This window comes from Chrysoperla carnea, chromosome 2 (assembly GCF_905475395.1).
Source record: "Chrysoperla carnea chromosome 2, inChrCarn1.1, whole genome shotgun sequence".
Classification (NCBI taxonomy): domain Eukaryota; kingdom Metazoa; phylum Arthropoda; class Insecta; order Neuroptera; family Chrysopidae; genus Chrysoperla; species Chrysoperla carnea.
The window spans coordinates 49027110-49045811 of record NC_058338.1 but is presented as its reverse complement, the minus strand read 5'-3'; the positions used below and the strand labels follow the sequence as shown (position 1 = coordinate 49045811).

General features: G+C 29.0%; 2 protein-coding genes across 2 annotated transcripts; one reads left to right on the top strand and one right to left on the bottom strand.

Annotated features, from left to right (window-relative positions):
• Positions 1 to 2926: 2926 nt before the first annotated feature.
• Positions 2927 to 9921, bottom strand: LOC123292139 (translocation protein SEC62). The gene is made up of 8 exons (XM_044872696.1): positions 9831 to 9921; positions 9406 to 9538; positions 7904 to 8196; positions 6431 to 6612; positions 5427 to 5613; positions 4905 to 5080; positions 4692 to 4837; positions 2927 to 3101 (listed from the first exon to the last, which is right to left on the bottom strand). Exons 1-7 carry the CDS (start codon positions 9864 to 9866, stop codon positions 4699 to 4701), a joined length of 1146 nt encoding a protein of 381 aa, XP_044728631.1. The 5' UTR covers positions 9867 to 9921; the 3' UTR covers positions 2927 to 3101; positions 4692 to 4698.
• Positions 9922 to 11483: 1562 nt separating this feature from the next.
• LOC123292251 (dnaJ homolog subfamily C member 28) lies at positions 11484 to 17702 on the top strand. Its single transcript, XM_044872826.1, has 7 exons — positions 11484 to 11580; positions 13521 to 13644; positions 13720 to 13851; positions 14658 to 14747; positions 15025 to 15242; positions 16356 to 16503; positions 17164 to 17702. Exons 1-7 carry the CDS (start codon positions 11558 to 11560, stop codon positions 17581 to 17583), a joined length of 1155 nt encoding a protein of 384 aa, XP_044728761.1. The 5' UTR covers positions 11484 to 11557; the 3' UTR covers positions 17584 to 17702.
• The last annotated feature ends 1000 nt before the right edge of the window (positions 17703 to 18702 follow it).

The following is an 18702-nucleotide window of genomic DNA, read 5'->3' as shown; positions in this document are numbered from 1 at the left end:
CAATGTGATCTGTTGATTTTGTGGTAAAAAAATGTTAATGAATGTTTTGACTTCGTGACTTACAAAGAGTTCTTTACTCTCTCTTTTGTTTCTGTTTCCATCCAGAAAATGGAAATTTTCATAATGCACCATCTAACTCAAATCTATAAAATTCCGCCAGTTTTAGTAGAGTTTTTGGTATAAAAGAAAATAAAAAGGATAAAAATAAAAACTATAATTAACCTAAAAAATGTAAATAACTTATAATTTCAATAAAAATAAATCTTTATTTTACAATAAAATAAATCCAATAATATAAATTTTTTTATTTTAAAAATTGTATCTGCCGATAATAGTTTTCAAACATGAAGTAGAGTAGAATAGTAAATTTTTTTTGTTTCTAAAACTATTTAAAAACTCAATAATTAAATAATTAACATTTGTTTAAATCAAATTACAAAATTACACAATTAAATCAAATGACATTAGTAATATAAGTTATTGAATATTTTTAATTAAATACACAGGTGATTTTTTGTTTATATATTACAAATTTAGGTAGCGTTTTCTTTCAAATTTTAATGAAAATGTTCAAACTCAAAATAATGAAACCACCATGAACAAGTTTATAATTTTCAAATATTAGGGTTCCCGCCAATCATTTTGTAAGATTTCATTTTGCCTCCTATCCCGAGCTATCTGGGATGGGCCTAGTCATCGGTCGTTGCATACTTTGTACAGCGCCTGCGCACAAGGCTGTCTAAGTGATTGAAAAACTTAAGACAATAAATTTAAAACAAAAGACAGCCTGATGCGCAGTACAAAGTACGCAACGACTGAGTTTTGTAAAAATAATTTTTGTTTTAAATATATCAAATAAATTCCAAAAATTTAAGATATACAGGGTTGCTTTTTTAACTTGACATTTGCAAAAAAGTTAAAAAATAAGTCACAAAAATTTGTTTCAAACAAAAGTTTGATCATGAAAAGCCTCGATCAATTCCAAATGCATGTTTATTCATAGGTGGATTGGTTCTAGGTTAAATGGTGATGAACTTCATTTTTTCAAATGGCCTGTATTATTTTTATGTGATTCGCATTTCATGGGGGAAAAAAGATTATTATATTATTTTAAGTATATTTTTTGTGATTTGAGCAAAAATTGACAGATATTTTATCGATTTCTCATGCGAGAACTGTGTTTTTTTAAGAAAATTTGTAATAAAATGATGAAGTGTTTTTTATTTAAACACGAAATCATTGAGAACTTTTCAAATTTCTTTCATAAATTTTTTGTAAATGTCAAGTTAAAAAACCATACAGAGTGTATATTAATCACGTGTGTAAATTTTTTTATAAAACTAAAGCCAAATTGGACAAATAATGCAAATTTTTTATCATAATTTTTTTGTGACATGTCCGTCCATTTTAAAATTAATTTAACCCGAATATATTATCAATAGACCATTTGTCAATCTAAATAAAAAAATTACAAGTAGAAATTCAAATTTCGACAACATTTAATAGCAAAGTAAAAAGTAGGAATATATTTGGGGAATCATATTAGGGGGCGAATATCATACTATTACTTGCATCTTCTGTAGATTATAAAATCTTCAAGCGTATCACACCAATATATAAAAGACTCTGTTGCATAAGATTCTGAAACTATTTCTATATATTTCTCCATTGCTAATTTCAAATCAGATAACCATTTTGTAAAAACTTTCGCGCAATTTCGCTAAAAAATTTTCATTGAATAACCAGGTAATTTTCATTCTAATGACTGTGGCCGAAACCCATTTTGATACACTGAAAAAGATTTCATAAGTTTCATCAAATAACCTTCCGATTTATCATTATTAAAACATTGCCTAGGGGGTCATGTAATTTTAAATTACACCTCATTTTCAAAAAATAGTGTGTCGTGTAAATATACATGACATAGTGATTCTATTTTGATTTTCATGGACCAAATGGCTGTTTTCAATTAAAAAAGAATTTTTTTTTTAATTACAAAAGTATTGTAATTTATGGTACTAGAGTGTAGTAAAAAAAGATAATAAAAGATAAAATTTTTTAACATCCAAATGGGCTCTAAATTCTAAACGAAAATGGGGTATAATTAAAATTGAAAACCCATATCTCAAGATTTAGGCTCAAGATTTTTATCTTTTTAACTAAATGTCATAATTGGCTCTTCTTTTAACACTAGAGAATAACATCAAAAAATAATTAATTTATTTATAAATGCCTTAACGTGAATCAATAACCTTAACGTAAATAAGATGTTTATTTAAATTTGTTAGCCATTTACACGATATTCCCCCCTCAATGATCCATAGTAAATTGACTCGTTGAATTGGTGTGGGAAATATACAAAAAAAAATCAAATTTCTGAATTGTAAATTTTTCATTTATTTTCAAAATATTTAATTATGTAGCACCATGGTCTATCAAACAATAAAACACTCAAATATTTGAATACAATCACAAAAAAGTCGCAATCAAAAAATCCATAATTCTTAAACCTAACACCATCATAAGGACCTTTTTATTAATGTAAGACAAATAATGTTGTATTAAGATTCAATCCTGAAATACCAGCAGGATAATACATTTCATTCCATCTTGAATCCATTTATTTGAGCATATTGGAACATAATATTATTGCTCTTATTAAAATAATCAAGTCTGCACGAATGTTTCTTACTTAATTATCTATTAATAAAAACACACTGCAGGATTTTTTAATTGAAATGCATTTAAAAAATTTGTTTTTATTAAAATAATCAAGTCTACACGAATGTTTCTCGCTTAATTATCCATTAATAAAAACACACTGCAGGATTTTTTAATTGAAATGCATTTAAAAAATTTCTTTTTCCTTATTTTTCATAGGATAAACGGCGACTTTATAATATTATATATAATAACAGTATTATAAAATTTCGAATTTGTTGCTAGATATATGAATAATAATTTACTTATTTAAACATGGAGTTTATTTTCTTTTTTTGTGGTTTAGTTCTGTATTTTTGTATTGTTTTTTAGCCTACATATAAATACCCTTAGTTAATTATGAAGAACTAATACAAAATGCAACACTTTTGCACCATCTCCTGGAAATAAAAATATTTGTGCATTATTACAAAATCCTTGGTTACGATTATAAACTTCTAACACCAAACATTTAATTTTTCATTTAGAATGGACACTGGTTTTTGTATATGCATTGTGTTCATTTTTTTTTTATCCAAAAGTTAGGCAAAATTTTTTTTTAATAACAAATTTGTACAGGATAGTCCAAGTTATAACAGCAAGACTTCATCAAAAGGTAGATACTAACGTTCAAATAAAATGGTAATTTTACACATATAGACGCGAAACCATCATTTTTTAAATACAGAGTGTAAAAATTTGTAAAGGATAAGAAAATTTTTGTGATTATTTCAAAAACCTCTGCTTAAACAAATTGAAAATTTGGCAGTATGAACTAAATATACTTTATCATATATGTATGCTGATACATTACGAAAACCAGTGATAGAGCTATGAATGCGCAACACCATTGACTTCATTGCAAATCATTGCCAAATTTTCAATTTGTCTAAATAACTAATCGCCAGTTTCGGTTAGTCACAAAACCTACACAAAGTTAATACTAACGCATTACTTCTTATTGTAATGTATTTTGCAAGCTTGGGGCAAATTTTCTGTTTGATTCCAAAGATATTTATTAAAATTGCCAGTAAAGCGTTCAATTGTCAATGCGGTTCATTCCAAATTCGAGCGAACTTTAAATACGAAAATAGTTTTTTTTCAATTCTATAGTATAGTTATTAATTTTTATTTTATTAAGGTAGTACCTACACGAAAGTGATATTTCGAGAATTTCTCAAAACTCAGAATATAAAATATTTAATTCATAATACACATGCTGTTAAAATTAGAAGATGATTTACCATGTCATACATGAGATATTAGCAATTAAAAGTGACGCAATTTGTACGTGTACATGGGAGAAGCGTATAAAAATACACAAATTTACAAATATTATATTTATTTATCAATGAATGACGTTCACCATCTCTATGAAAAACTAATATAATGTAGAATACTATATTTAGAAAATATATAAAAAAAAATAAAAATTATTTACCATATAGTTTCGATAAAAAACTTAAATAAATAACTCGTTTTAGCGATTATTTTTTGTGGATAGGATATAAAGACTAATGGTAAAGGTATATATCATAGTGTGTGTGTGTATACGTATAGGAGATATAATGGTGAGTAACTACAGTCTTGTGAAAATAATATATGGTATATGTATAATAGTCATAGCACAGTTAATGCACTGAATGATAGTATTAGTCCAAAACTTTTTGACTGGACTGTCGCGGAGGAACTACCTTAAATGTATTCAGCTTACTTCTATTCGTGAAACCTACTTTAGAGAGATATATTAATTTTTTTCAAATTTCTGTAGTTTAAAATAAAATCGGACAGATGGTGCCTCGATGCCTCTAAAAATAGTCCCAGCTTAAAATAATATTGAAGAACTACATGTTAATTCATTAGAGAAAAAATTATGTTGAACAAATGAACAAATCTATCGCTGAAAATACGTCCGCCTTTAAAGGCTACACGTTCAAACACGGATTTTACACATGATCACCGCGTTCCATTTAAAATTAAATCTTTGTTACCTTCTTTCTAAGTAGATTCAGCAAGCTCCTGTTCATCAATCATTTCGAAATCACGACCAGTTGATGATCGCTGACTTGATTCACTTTCACTTTCAGAAATTCGTCTTTCTTCAGGTAATGTAGTTTCAACACCTGATTCAATAGTTCTACAAAGAATAATGAATTTTTTCTTAGTCACATAAGAAAAGTATAAAACTTAATTAAAATGTGTACCGTTCTTCTTCCACTGTTTTTGATTGTGACGTTGTTTCATCTGCACTGTCAAGACTAACAGCATCTACATTCCGTGTTGGCGAATCATCATCTTCAGCATCACTATCTTTATCTTTCTTCTTTTTTTTCTTTTTGGAATCTTTTTTGTCAGAATTAGAATCGCCTTTATATTCATACTGAAAACAATTTAAACATAAATTTGGACATAATTTAAATGGTGACTTTTTATAAAACTTTTATTTGACTAATTTTATCGAAAAATATTCAATCGTTAATGTACATCGGATCCAATAGTTGCAAAGAAATTTTTTGGATGAAAATTATATGTAAAATTTAATTTAATGTTTTTTCTTAGCTGGGCATTCCGAATAGCATTAAACCGAAGCATCACATGCTTCATCATAGATTATCAGTAAATAATTGTTAGACTAAGGAAAGCTACTAGTGCCAACTCAAAAGCGACAATACGTTTTTTTTATTAAAAAAACGACAGGAAAATTAGTTAAAAAATTATATACTTACATGGTACAATGGCCAAAACGATGCGAAAAAGCCAACATCTTGTGTTAAATTTGGCAACAACCAAATATGATGTTTACCAAGTGTTAAAATCCAGACAATACAGAATATAATTAAACGTAATACCGCCAATCCAATTATAAATACAAGGAAACCAATTGCAGCTATACTCAAATAATATACTCCTTTTCTAAAAAAAGGAACGAATTTTTATAATATTTATTTATAAATTCTTTCTTATCCTCAACTTAAAATTTTTCTCAGTACAAGTTATCATTTTATCATTTAGATTTTAGAACCCACACGAATCAATCTAACTTTCAGATCTTTAGGAGGCTTATTTTCGGTATAACTCTTTGTTTGCAGTAGTTATATAGTAATTAATTTATCAGGAAGTCTACTTAGAATAGTAAAAAATTCTGCCCGGTACTCAAAAAGTTGCAATTATTGAGATGTGGGACAACAAACATTCCGTTTTGCATTGATGTTTATTATAATAAAATAAATCTATATTTGATGTCTGGGACACCAATTAAAATTTACTGAACTGCATATGAGAAAACAGAGCTTTTTTTAAAGAATTTTCCGAGTAAAATTACAAAATTTCAAAAGTATAGTCATACTATGGAAGGGATGTGAAAAAATCAATTATTATTTTTTATAAAACCTATTTTTAATAATCGATTTATGAATAAAAAAAATTAGTTTCTTTTACAGTTGCTAAATTTAAAAAAGCGATTAAATAAAAATTAATTTTTTCATAATTGTTTACCCCAAATTTCATATAATTACTATAAATCGAACTGTGATTTTATTAATTTAAAGATATTATTGCTATCCAAATTTAATTAAAAATCAACAATTTTTTCTTAAAAGCAATCTATTATTTAAAAAATGGATTATTTTCAAAGGAAAATAATCGATTATGTAATAATCCAGTTATCGGTGGACGGTCACATCCCAATTATGCATTAATGGCAAATATTGTGAACAATACAATAACTTACCGTACTAATGGAGGCCATAATGGGAATAAACATACACCAATTGCACCCAATACTAATAATGTACCAAAGAACCAATAATACACTGGAACTGGATCATAAATCCACACATATGCATCCATTCCATCTTCAAAATATTGATCTAAATGCATTTCTAAACGTACTTTTCGTTTCTTCTTTTCGGTCTTGAAGTCAATATTCACTTACTTTTAATAAATATGATATGCAATGAAGTTATTTCTAATACTTGAGAAAATTATCTATACTTGAGATATTTCTAATATTGAGGTACAACTAAGAGGAATTAACATTCGATTATAAGAAAAGTAGAGAAAATTTCCTAATAAAAAAGTAGAGAAAATTTGTAAACTGCAATGCTTCGTGTACACTAATAAAACTCTTTTAACCGCCTAGTAAAAAAGCCTTTGGCAACGCTAATCGGTAACTGTTTAGAGCGTTAAAAAAAAATTAAATATAACTAAAGTTCATAAATAAATCCGAATATTCAAAAGCTAAAAATAGACGAGAAATAAACAGTGTGGGCCATTTTAATCTATTATGGCTAATATCTCGTTTTGTAGTTAACCTCTTTCTGCGACCTCGAACATGCCGTACTCTAGTATTTTTGCCTTTCAATACTTACATAGCTCATTTTTGATGAAATGTTTAATAATTATTAATGTTATCAAGTGGTCTCAGATCGATAGCTTAAATATGTTATCGTGCTCATTTGAGATAGCAGCGCTTTCGAAAACAGTCGTAAAGAGAACTTTGGTAAACTCGCCAAAAGAAAGCCACTATCAAAATTTCAAGTATGTATTAATCATTTTACATAGCACCCTTTCTGTCCTACGGTAATATAACTATTAAAGCAACTTGGAGAACTAGGTCCTATTTGATATCAGAGCACAATGTCCCTGATCAAACCCAAGATATTTTTAATGGAACCAATATTTCGATTAGATCTTTTTCTATATTTTCAGCTATTGCAAAATCGGGTGGAATTTCATACAATTTACACATAACATTTTTTTAATTATTCATTCTTGATAAAAAGTTTATTAAGAATTCGCCACTCTATGTATTCGTTGTGAGCAGAAGCGAGTCAGAGTAATAGATAATAAAATTAGCAACTGATTTAACTAAATAAACATTTTACTTTTTATATGTAAGGACGGACAAAAATTATTTTTTAATTTTATGTAAAATAATTAAAATCGCTTGAAAAAAATGCATATAAGCCTTATTAAAATAATGAGGCAATGTTTGCTCTTAAATAATAAAGTAGTATTCCTCATACCAACTTCTTGTAATTTATTGATATAGTATGCAGTTTATAAACATTTCCGAGGGGTGGCACTAAATTCGTTTAGGATCGTAGCTAACACGTAACTCTAATGGCCGAATAATTTTAAATAGTTTCTATTTCTATAATTTTCTAACAAATATTTTTAAATGTGAAAAGAATACACTTACCACTGTTGTACCAGATTTTCCTTCGCCATCTTCAGGTCGTTTATCACTTTCAGTTGCTTTTTGTTCCTCTTTTTTCTTTTCTTCACTGTCATCTTTTTTCTTATCACCCTTTTTACGAGCCTTTAGTTCTTGCTCCGATACAGGAATTTTTTTAGCTCTATGATAAAATTTATGACGTAACATTGTATTCAAATATTCGATTACCTTTCCACGACTCGTAAAAAATGGTGGTTGATTTTCTTTGACAGGTTTTGCCCAGTGTGATTCCATAAGGGCATCGACAGCTTTATATGCTATAAAGATTTTGAAATAGGTGAGAGGTGTAAACCTTGTTAAATTGAAAAGTCTAATAAAATATAGTTAGAGTCTACAAGGTCCAGCTTACTGTACTCCTAACTATTATTAGGCCAAATCCAAGGAAAGTTTCAGTGAAGTTTTCAGTCTTATTATATATTTTTTTCATAATCTGTATATATATATTTCTTGTGCGCGTGTGTATGTCACTGAACTCCTCCTAGACGGCTGGACCGATTTTTATGAAATTTTTTGTAGGAGTTCAAGGGGATTCGAGGATGGTTTAGATTTACCATTCGGTCTACTACAACTGTTTTTAAGGGTTCCACACCAAAAAAGTTAAATATCATTAAATGATGGGAGCGCATATAAATTATATCACATTATATTACAACTTACTATGTGTACTATGTATTTTTAATAGTATTCAGATATTGTCAATAGGCATTTATTAGAGTCATATGCGAGCGCAGCGAGCTCCACTGCCGAAGTCCAGGCCAAAGGTCGAAGGTCAGGCCGGTCCAATAAATAGGAGTTAAATTGGTGTTTAGCGGGACGGGGGTACCGGACAGTTACGTTTCCACAGGACAACGTCTGTTGGGGCCGCTAGTAAATTTATAAAATCTATTTGGCGTGAATAAAATAAAAATTATAAACAATAAAATATATTTTATTCATTCTCTAATTGATATTATATCTACAGACTATTACAAAGTTGCTACTTTCAAGCGAAATATTATTACAAGAATTCCAATAAAAGCCTTAAAAGCCTTCGAAAGCTTGTTTATTTCTTTTCGAAATGTATTTTTACGCAATTTTGTGTAACGTTTTTTGCCCGAGCTACTGTTAAAGAAAAATTATTACTTTGTATTTTAACTGCTGTACCTTTTTAATATTAAGTTGCTTAGAAAATTTACTCTTATTATTCAAAAGCTAAAAGTAGGTTTCATCAAATTCGTACATTAAGCTTTGTAAAAAAATGATATTTAACTTTCTAATAGATAATGATATTTATTCAAAAAAAATGCAATATGATTCTTATAATCAAGGTCCACCCTTATAAATCTGCTACAAATTTTGAGCAGTCATTGAAAAACATCTGTTTTACTTGAGTGTGACCAATATAATTAGATCAACTCCACAAACTGGCCTAGTGACACACATAAAAAGACCCCCTTGTAAGAATGATGATTTTTTTTTTAATTTACCAGTAAAATATTCCACATTATGATTAAGAAATTTTGTCTTTTTTGTAGGTACATTTTTTCGTAACCATTTTGCAATTGCATACTCTTCTTTAGCAGGTTTTTCAAATTGTTCAGATCCGGGAGGTATGTATTCCTACATAAACATAAGATGCAAAAATAAATATATCATAAATAATAATTTAAATAATTTTCGTTAATATTATAGAAAATTAGAATTTTCTAACGTCGAAAGGAAAATATTTACAAAACATAAGGTAATAAAATAATATTTTGTAGCAACGTCATCGAATTATAACCCCAAAAATACAATATTGTTTTCGATAGTTTGTAATCAATATAAAAAATTGACAATATATTAAATAATTCAACTAAGGTTTATACTAAGTGTATAAAATAATTTTTTTAAATATATAAATTCCACTTACATCTTTACGTTTTCTTCCTTTTTTCTTTTCAGCCATTGTTATTATTTGTTTTGTGTCAAATCGTCAAATGTGTCTTGTTGGTTTTGAAAATCTACTAAAAGTCATCCGTAATGTAGTTTGGGAGATGAAATACAAAATATAGATATGTACATGTAGTTTTGTTATTACAAAGCATTTCAAAAATGCTGTTCAACTTAATTTTTTTTTCTAGAACAGTTATTTTGTATTTATCTCAAAATTAAAGTGTATAACCATTCTAATAGCATTTACTATTTTAGAAATTATTATTAAAAGTAGTTTTCAATTTAAGGTTTTTATACCATGTATATGAAATATACATAGTATATTAAGTTTAGTCCCAAGTTTGTAACGCTTAAAAATATTAATGCTATGAACAAAATTTTGGTATAGGTGTTCATAGAATCACCTAATCAGTCCATTTCCGGTTGTCTGTCGGTCTGTCATCACGATTATTCAAAAAATAAAAGAGATATCGAGTTGAAATTTTTATAGCGTGCTGAGGACGTAAAAAGTGAGGTCGAGTTCGTAAATGAGCAACATAGGTCAATTGGATCTTGGTTCCGAAGGACCCATCTTGTAAACCGTTAGAGATAGAACAAAAGTTTAAATGTAAAAAATGTTACTTATAAAAAAATAAACAACTTTTGTTTCAAACATTTTTTCGTAAACATCACTGTTTACCCGTGAGAGCGGATATTATGCGCAAATTGTAGTATTATATCAGTTATATGTGTGTGACATGTGTTCAACACTGTCTATACATGGTATTTCAACAATTAAGTTAGTCAATTGTTTGTTTTCACTTGTTAATTAAGTAACAAAAGACAGAAAGTAAAACTTAAAAAATTGGAATAACTGTGGTTTTCTAAATTTTTCAATTAATTGTAGTATGGATAATAAAAATTGCATAATTTGAAAATCTATCGGTCATCCAAGTACTGTAGACTGTGGCTTAACTTTGGTTTGGTGATCAGATGAAAGTGGTGTTTTCAAGGTGGCTTGCCACGTGGTATACATATCGCTGCCGAACTAACCCTATTAAAAAACGCTCAACGCGGCATGGCTAAAGAAGTTTTTACTTCAAAAACTATTTATACAATACAATTTTCATGATGAAACCATAATGGAACAATATCGCTTATACGTAGATCGCATTCACAAACAGTTTTACAAATACAAAGGCATACTAAGTAGTGTTTAGTATGCACATAACAACTTACTTTATATTGTCAGACAGATCAAACATCAAAATGAAAGACCTCTGCTGTCAGCCTATAAAAAATATCTGTAAATAGCAAATAAGTTTTGAATCTAGATCTAAAATGTAAAATAAAGTACTAATAAAATAAAAAATTTGTTACGCAATTTATTTGAGTCGCAATTAAACACTTTCATTGTTGTAATGAAAAAATGAAAATATTAAAGAGCGCTCATTTTCCATAATTTGAACACTATAGAAACATGTAAAATTTCAATTAAAATTTATAATTTCGGGTTTTTTTTTGGGTTATTTGAATATTTTTAAGTATTTTTAAAATTGTGTGAAAATCTAAATTGTATATAAATATAATGTCGTTGCAATGAAATTTATTTTAAATGGTAAATTTTTTTAATTTCGTGTTGTTTATTCTAAATTAATATAAATCAATGTAGAATTGGTTAATAAATATGGAAAATTTTTGTCCGTATTAAAAAATAATCCAGCTATGACATTACGCAGAAATATAGTGTAATTATGAAATTTTATTTTTTTTCTCATTATGTCTCATTTTCAAGATAAAAATTTCATTTAGTAATACAATTCAGATCGTATCGTATTAATAATTAGAAATTTAAAAAAACTTGAAATACAGATAAAATAGACTAAAAATTCTTCATTTCTAGGATCGTTTAGTAGCGTACATTCAAAAATTTTAATAATTCAAAATAAATAATAATTCAATAACCCTTCAATAAAAATGCTGGATGGTTAATAAAGTTAGGGTAAAATAGTTTTTTTCCTCGGAGGAAACTGATACAGCTGTTTTGGCATAATAAATCTTTTTTCGCTCAAAACATATTTCGTAAACCGAATGAATACATTTGGTAAAAAAAACTGTTTTCTCTCCAATTAGCAATCCGGCTGTTTCGATTTTTTGGCATCAAAATTGTATTAATCGCTCATCCCGAATATTTCTTCGTCGTAACGTTTTTGGAAAAAATGACCTACATAAATGGTTGTTCTAGAGAAGGGCACCTCAAAAAGACCTTTCATTCATTTAAAATGAATTTTCAATTAAGGTTGTTTCAAAATCAACTCATGTTCAAAACCGATACGATTTTTAATAAAAACCAACTTTTTTGGAAACAATTTTTTGTAAAATAAATGCAGTATAGAAACCGATGTAAAAATTAAATAATATAAAAGAATGTCCGACATTTATGCTTTGGTATCAAAATTTTAACGATGGTCATTTCTGACATCTATTAGATAGGATCGATGATAACATTTGAAGAAATTTTTTCAAAATTCCACTATCAGTACAAAAGCCATAGCTCCATTTCCTTCGGAAATTCGGTAAAAGTAGCAACTTTTTCCCGAAACAATTTTTGCAAGTCAATTATCGTCTTTATTGGTCAGAAATCAAATAAAAAAGCAAATACTAATAGATTTTTGATAGACTTTTAGTGCCAGTTAATATTAAGCTAGCACACGTGACCTAAAAAGGTCCAGGACACAAAAAATTGAAGTGTGTTTATCTAAACAAGATAAAATTCTAGGCTTCGATTTCATTTTTTTTATCATGGTTGAATGAGGTGTAACAAAGTAGGTAGGAGCGAAGGGATGAAGAATAAAATTCTCTAGGTATCATTTTTGAAGTTCCCCCTCGATATCTAAATTGACGTGTTTTCACACAAAACAATAATATCAGGTCCAGAGTTATTAAGGGTGGATACTTTTGAAATGAACACACTGTATATACCTACATACAATTACAGAGTGTTCTTTAATTGATGGTAGAAAATTACATTACTAATATTAAGTAGTTTATCAAGACGAATGAAAAAAAACTTTTTAACAAATTTCGATCTGATGCGTACTTTCTGAGGCAATTAAACAAATCAATTAATAAAAAACTCAAGAAATTTATTCAATTACAGAGCACTTATACAGGCGATACATAGTTAATTGTTACAATTTTGAAATCCAGGGACTAGCATTTACCACAAATGAGCCACTTTCTTTAATAGAGCAAGAGTTGCGGGTATTTAAGTTTGCAAAATGTTAGGGCGGCATTTTGTCAATTGATTCTTATTCAGAAAAGTTTATAGATTTATATTCCGCACATTGCCAGAAATCTTCCAATTTTTGTAACCCTTCTCTTCTTCACAAACTCGTTATGATTTTTAAGTAAAGTTAAGCGTTTTCGAGATATAATAGTTTAATATTTGGCAAAACTCCTAAAAGGCAATTTTCAAAGCTTAAACACGATTCTAAAAATTAAATTTTTGGGTTTATCAAAATTCTAAAATGATCCTGGATATGAAAATTTAATAATCCACAAGGAACTTTTACCTCCATTATTTAAAACATTACACTCCATTCAGTTCACTCCATTATTTAAAATATTCAAATAAGTTAATGTATCATTAAATAAAATTGAGCCTTTACCAACAATTTTTTTGCAGGCCCACCTTCGTGATATTCGTGTATAAATACAACAAAGCCTTAGATGTTAATGTCAATGTACACCATCCATTTTATTTGTTTAATAGACAATATTCACAACAAATTTCCAATCAGGATTATAAGGTACCTACCTATTGGATGAAAAATAACAATAATGTATGAAATTTTCATTTATTCCCATATAACGTTTTTTTCTAGCAATATTGTTCAGTATTACAAGTTCCAGAAAATAGTGGAGCAAATGATATACGCGATGCTTTTATAAAATTAGCAAAACGATTTCATCCAGATAGTGGTCATGAAGAAGCTAATGCTGAAAAGTTTAAGGAGGTAATTTTTTTTTTTTGCCTAGTATGGCCAATAAATACGATCATCAATAAAGACGATGACCATCAGACGGTATAGAAAGTAATACCTCTGTGTAAGGATCTTGGTGATTTTCTTTGTAATATTTTGAATAGAGACTCCATTGCATATGAATAAATTTTATTTTAAGTCAAAAGATGAGAATAGGCTATAGATAATTACAAAGGTGCCCAATATTTAATATAACAAAACTTTATAATTGGTTCTTAATAATATGTAAATATGCTACACTTATTAATCAAGGTTTTGCAGCTGGAAGACCGTTTCCTTACAAAAATTCAATTTTTACTATCCCAAGACAGTGAAAGTATTCTATACCCATTAGTATAATTATTTATATATTTTCGATTCTGCTGTTTAAATTACATTTATTGTTAAATTTATTGCACTAAAAATATTTATAGAATTTTGTAAAATATATCCGTTAATTTTGGGAGCATTTGATACATGGTGACCCTTGGGCTGCAACTCAATTAGTCCTTGTGTAAATCTCCAAATATAGTTACAGGCGATTTAACAGTGCTTGCTTAACGTAAATTAATATAGTGGGCATAGACCGGTAATTAATTACAACAGGAATATATTCGATATAACGCACTACTTCTTATCCAACCTCCTAAAAATGATTATTTAATTTATATTATGACACTATAACTCATTCCATGGCCCTGATCGGTTTCCTATTCGCTGGAACAGCTAAAAAGCGTAAAACGATTACAAAAGGTGATCATTTAGATTGAATATTAAACTTCTTTGAAAATTGTTTATAGATTGAAACAGCATTTAGAATATTAAAAAATCATCCCCATACAACGAAGGTGGATGAAATCGAAAAGTCAACTGAAAAACAGGATATTAAGGTAAAATTTTTAACAACAATTTAAAATTGGAGAAATCGATTTGATAATATTATTTATATTCAAAATTTGCAACGTTTCGTTTAGCTTTATTTTCCAACTTCATCAAGGTACAGCAATATAAGAACAAAACTAATTACTTTTATTTAAAATTTGTAACAAAATCGTTGCAAATTTTAAAATCTAATATCCAGTTTATTTTTGCCCAAGTTCTCAAGAAAAATTATAACTTTTATTGTTTTGTAACATGAGTGAGATTCAGAATATGGTATTATTTTAGCATGTAGCGCCACAACATAGACAGTATTTATCATTCGACGGTGTGGGCTCAGGATCGCCATATCAACGACAGCAAGAATATGCGAAAAAGCGTGCAATGCAAGCGGCCGATAATGTGTTACAGCATCGTTTAAATAAATCATCCGTTCAGCCAGAAGATAAAAAACTTAAAACGAATGATAATAAAAACTATAGACATAACCATAAAATTAAGACGAAGTAAGTATCTTGTAGGATGTGAGAGATACGTATTATTAGCCAAAGAGCTACAGCAGATTATTAAAGTGTAGATTGTATTACAAAATGAAATAAACTGTCCGAAACATCGGACAAGACTTTATTATATTATAAAATTGATTATTCTTGTAATATTTTTATTGAAAGCAGCCAATTGTAAGAATTATTTAAAAACCGGATCCGGTAATGAGGAACAGGCTTAGGTATTTATTGGATTTAATATAATATTTAGAAGGATGTAGTTTGGTAGGGGTGAGGTTAAGCAAAGAATACCAAGTTACAAAAGTTACTTAAAAAGACATTTTAAATAACATTTGATCAATTTTGGGTAGGGTTGATTTGACCACTTTTGACAATTTCATCCCCTCCGGCTCCACGGCTACAGGGGGAGGGGTCCCAAAGGGGAGTTATATCAAACCTAGGACCTTGTTGATATAAAACCTAATACGAAGTTTCACTGCTGTCTCCTCAGCCTCTCCCTAGAAAATGCCATTTTCCTGTATTTGGCCTAGAGGGAAGTACCCTTGAAAAAAGACCTAGGAAAAAATGAAAAAATCGTCTGGAATTATGACCAAACTGAACCTATGTACCGAGTTTGAGAAAAATCGGTTGAAAATTGAAGGCTACAGCTTGGTAACAGACATACCTGCATCATACCGACATACCGACGGACTCAAAATTTTTTTAAAACCACTTTTTTGGAATCAAGGACCCTCAAAACGTGTATTTCCGTTGAAACCCCGATATCGATTTTTTTTCTATCACAATACTTTATTATAATATTTATAATATAATAAAGTAAAAATGTATAAAATATAAATTTATAATTAAAAAAAAGGAGTGTCCTCCCAATGAACGAAATAAGAAGCAAGTTGCATTAGTTAATCTGTCTGTATACACAAATGGAAAGGTCACTCATTTACTCGCCACCTACAAATAAAATTGTCATTGCACTCGGGAAACCGTTCTATGGAACTCTTTGTAATCTAAGAGTTCCACATATGTCATGTTTTTTAATTTTATGATTTTAGTTTTGGTTTTTATAAATATAGTAAAATAATTGTAATTAAATTGACTTTATTTTCACTTTTTCAGATATGGTATAGACCGTATTGTTGAAGATTTAATTCAAGAGTCAATGTCAAAAGGTGAATTTAATAATCTTCCAGGAAGTGGAAAACCATTAAAATTAAATCAGAATTTTAATCCATATGTAGATTTTACAACTCACAAATTAAATCAGGTAAATATTTCAAAAAACTTAATAATTTAGTGCATTTAAGTGTAAAATAGAAGAAACTTCTAAAAAAATGCTGGTGTACAAGGTTGATAAAAATGGCACAATGCTGCCGGTCACAAGCATTAATAGACATTCGGAAGTTCCATTTGCGAACAGTAAGTTGCCCCTCAAAGAGGATATCTTAAAAAAGGCCAATCTGAAATGGAGGAGCGAACATAATTGTGGTACACAAGACAGATAAAGTCTGAGTATAATCGTAGGCGTTCCGAAGATCTTAAATCTCTTCCAAGGGCCTCTATTAGCAAAATTGTTGCGGCTATTACAGGACACTGGTTAGGCGGCAGGCTGCCACTGTGAAGAGGAGAGGCTGCCATCTCTTGCTACGAGGATATGGACTCACTTGAGCCAGCCTTTCTTTGACGATCTCTCCGACTTGAAGTCCGTTATTGTCAAAGCACTCCTGAACAAACATCTCTAGTGGCCGGAGATGGGCAACCCTTTTTCGGTATCACAACGATCTCTATGGTCTAAGTGTGTCTCACACCAGGAGAGCCACTGTAACCTAACCTATGTATCTGATAGCACTTAACACAACTTAATTGCAGGATATTGTCACAATACGAAAACCAGTACAAAAGTTAAAATCCTAATTTTGTTTTTAAGGTTTTAATTGAAAATGGTTTTACACCCGAATGGATAACACTACAAAAGGGTATACGTGAAGACATAACAAAGTTGAAGAGTGCCCTTGCTGAGGACCGTAAAATGTTTAATGCAATGCCACTGACCGATGAAGAGGAAAGACGTTGGGAAAAATGTCTTGAGAAATATCACGATACAGTAGATAAGATCAATAAAAAAATCCAATATTATAATTTGGTTGTACCAATTTTACAAAAACAAATGGTTAATGTAAATATTAAAAAATTAAGTAAAAAGATACTAGAAAAGGGCGTTAGTCGTTGTAAAAATACTAATAGCAATGCAACTGCAAGTACGCAGACAATATCTTCAACAAAAACAACCACAAAATTAAGTAATTCTGGATTTTTACGTTTTATTGGATCGTTTATTAATTTATGAAAATCATCTTGATTATTAAAAAAATGTGATATGATATTTAGTTGTGGAATGTGTGATAATATAGGTATAATAGTGAAGAATAACGGGTTCATATTTAAATGATTACTTTTGTACCTGATTGGAATAAATAGTCTTTTTTTTTTGAAGTACGTAATTTATTTGTTAATTTTAAATTTAAATAAAAATTGTTAATGTGTGTAATAATTGCCTTCTACTTTGTTTTTATTTTTAAGACTTCTTCAATTACAAATATAGTAAGCGATTGAATGTGTAAAATTAGTCAACTAAAATTTTTTTAAGGGCGATTTAAAAGAGTCAAGCAAGTATAAAAAACCTATAGGCCAATAGAATAACGGAATAAGATAATGCTTACGTGCTAAATGGTGCACTTTAGGATACTGGTGCTGTGGAACTTTTTGTTCCTTAGATGTTTTTCTAAAATTTAATTGTTTGGCCCTACAAAAAATTTACCCCTACATCTTGTAGCTTATACTTCAAAGGACAAAATTAGCTTTGAAACGTTTCATTTGATCTAATAGTTTTCGTACAACTTCATTTTGCACTAGGTGTCTGAAAAAAAGTGATTGACTTTGAGCAGGCCTCAAGGTCTGAGTTTTTATCCGATCGCAATTTCAATGGCGGGAATCGAAAGAACAAAATGTCAATTTTATTTAACAATTTTGTTGCCTATACCCATATTCATATTCATATTTTTACTACAGTTACAGCGGTTTAAAAAATGGCGAAAATTCCTTAGTTGCAAAATTAATTTTCTCAATGATTTTTCAACTTAACGAGATGCGATTTTAAAATTTGCTTCGAAAAGAAATATTTAAAAAAAATAAACCTCTCTCGCAGGTTCATAATGTGAGTACCCCCCTTCATAGATTAAAACCACTTCTGACCTGTAACCAACAAAATCACGTACAATCCGTAATTCAATTGGCCTATTGGCCTACTATGTTGCCAGATTCAAAAGTGTTTGGACTGCGTCCACCACTTTTGACCCTTTAACATCTTAAAAACCAACATTTTTTTTCGAAGAAAAGCTTTTAGATCCTCTGAAGGATAAATTGCATAATTTAGTTTTCAGAGGTTGTATCCGAAAATATAAGAGAA

Excerpts from the sequence above, each read along its gene's own strand:
- LOC123292139 (XM_044872696.1), bottom strand. The coding sequence starts at position 9,866 with ATGGCTGAAAAGAAAAAAGGAAGAAAACGTAAAGAT. Across the intron at positions 6,613-7,903 it reads GAAAATCTGGTACAACAGTG|ACCGAAAAGAAGAAACGAAA; the intron begins GTAAGTGTATTC and ends ATTGACTTCAAG. Across the intron at positions 5,081-5,426 it reads CGTTTTGGCCATTGTACCAT|TATGAATATAAAGGCGATTC; the intron begins GTAAGTATATAA and ends AATTGTTTTCAG.
- LOC123292251 (XM_044872826.1), top strand. The coding sequence starts at position 11,558 with ATGACATTACGCAGAAATATAGT. Across the intron at positions 13,645-13,719 it reads TTTCCAATCAGGATTATAAG|CAATATTGTTCAGTATTACA; the intron begins GTACCTACCTAT and ends GTTTTTTTCTAG. Across the intron at positions 14,748-15,024 it reads CTGAAAAACAGGATATTAAG|CATGTAGCGCCACAACATAG; the intron begins GTAAAATTTTTA and ends GTATTATTTTAG.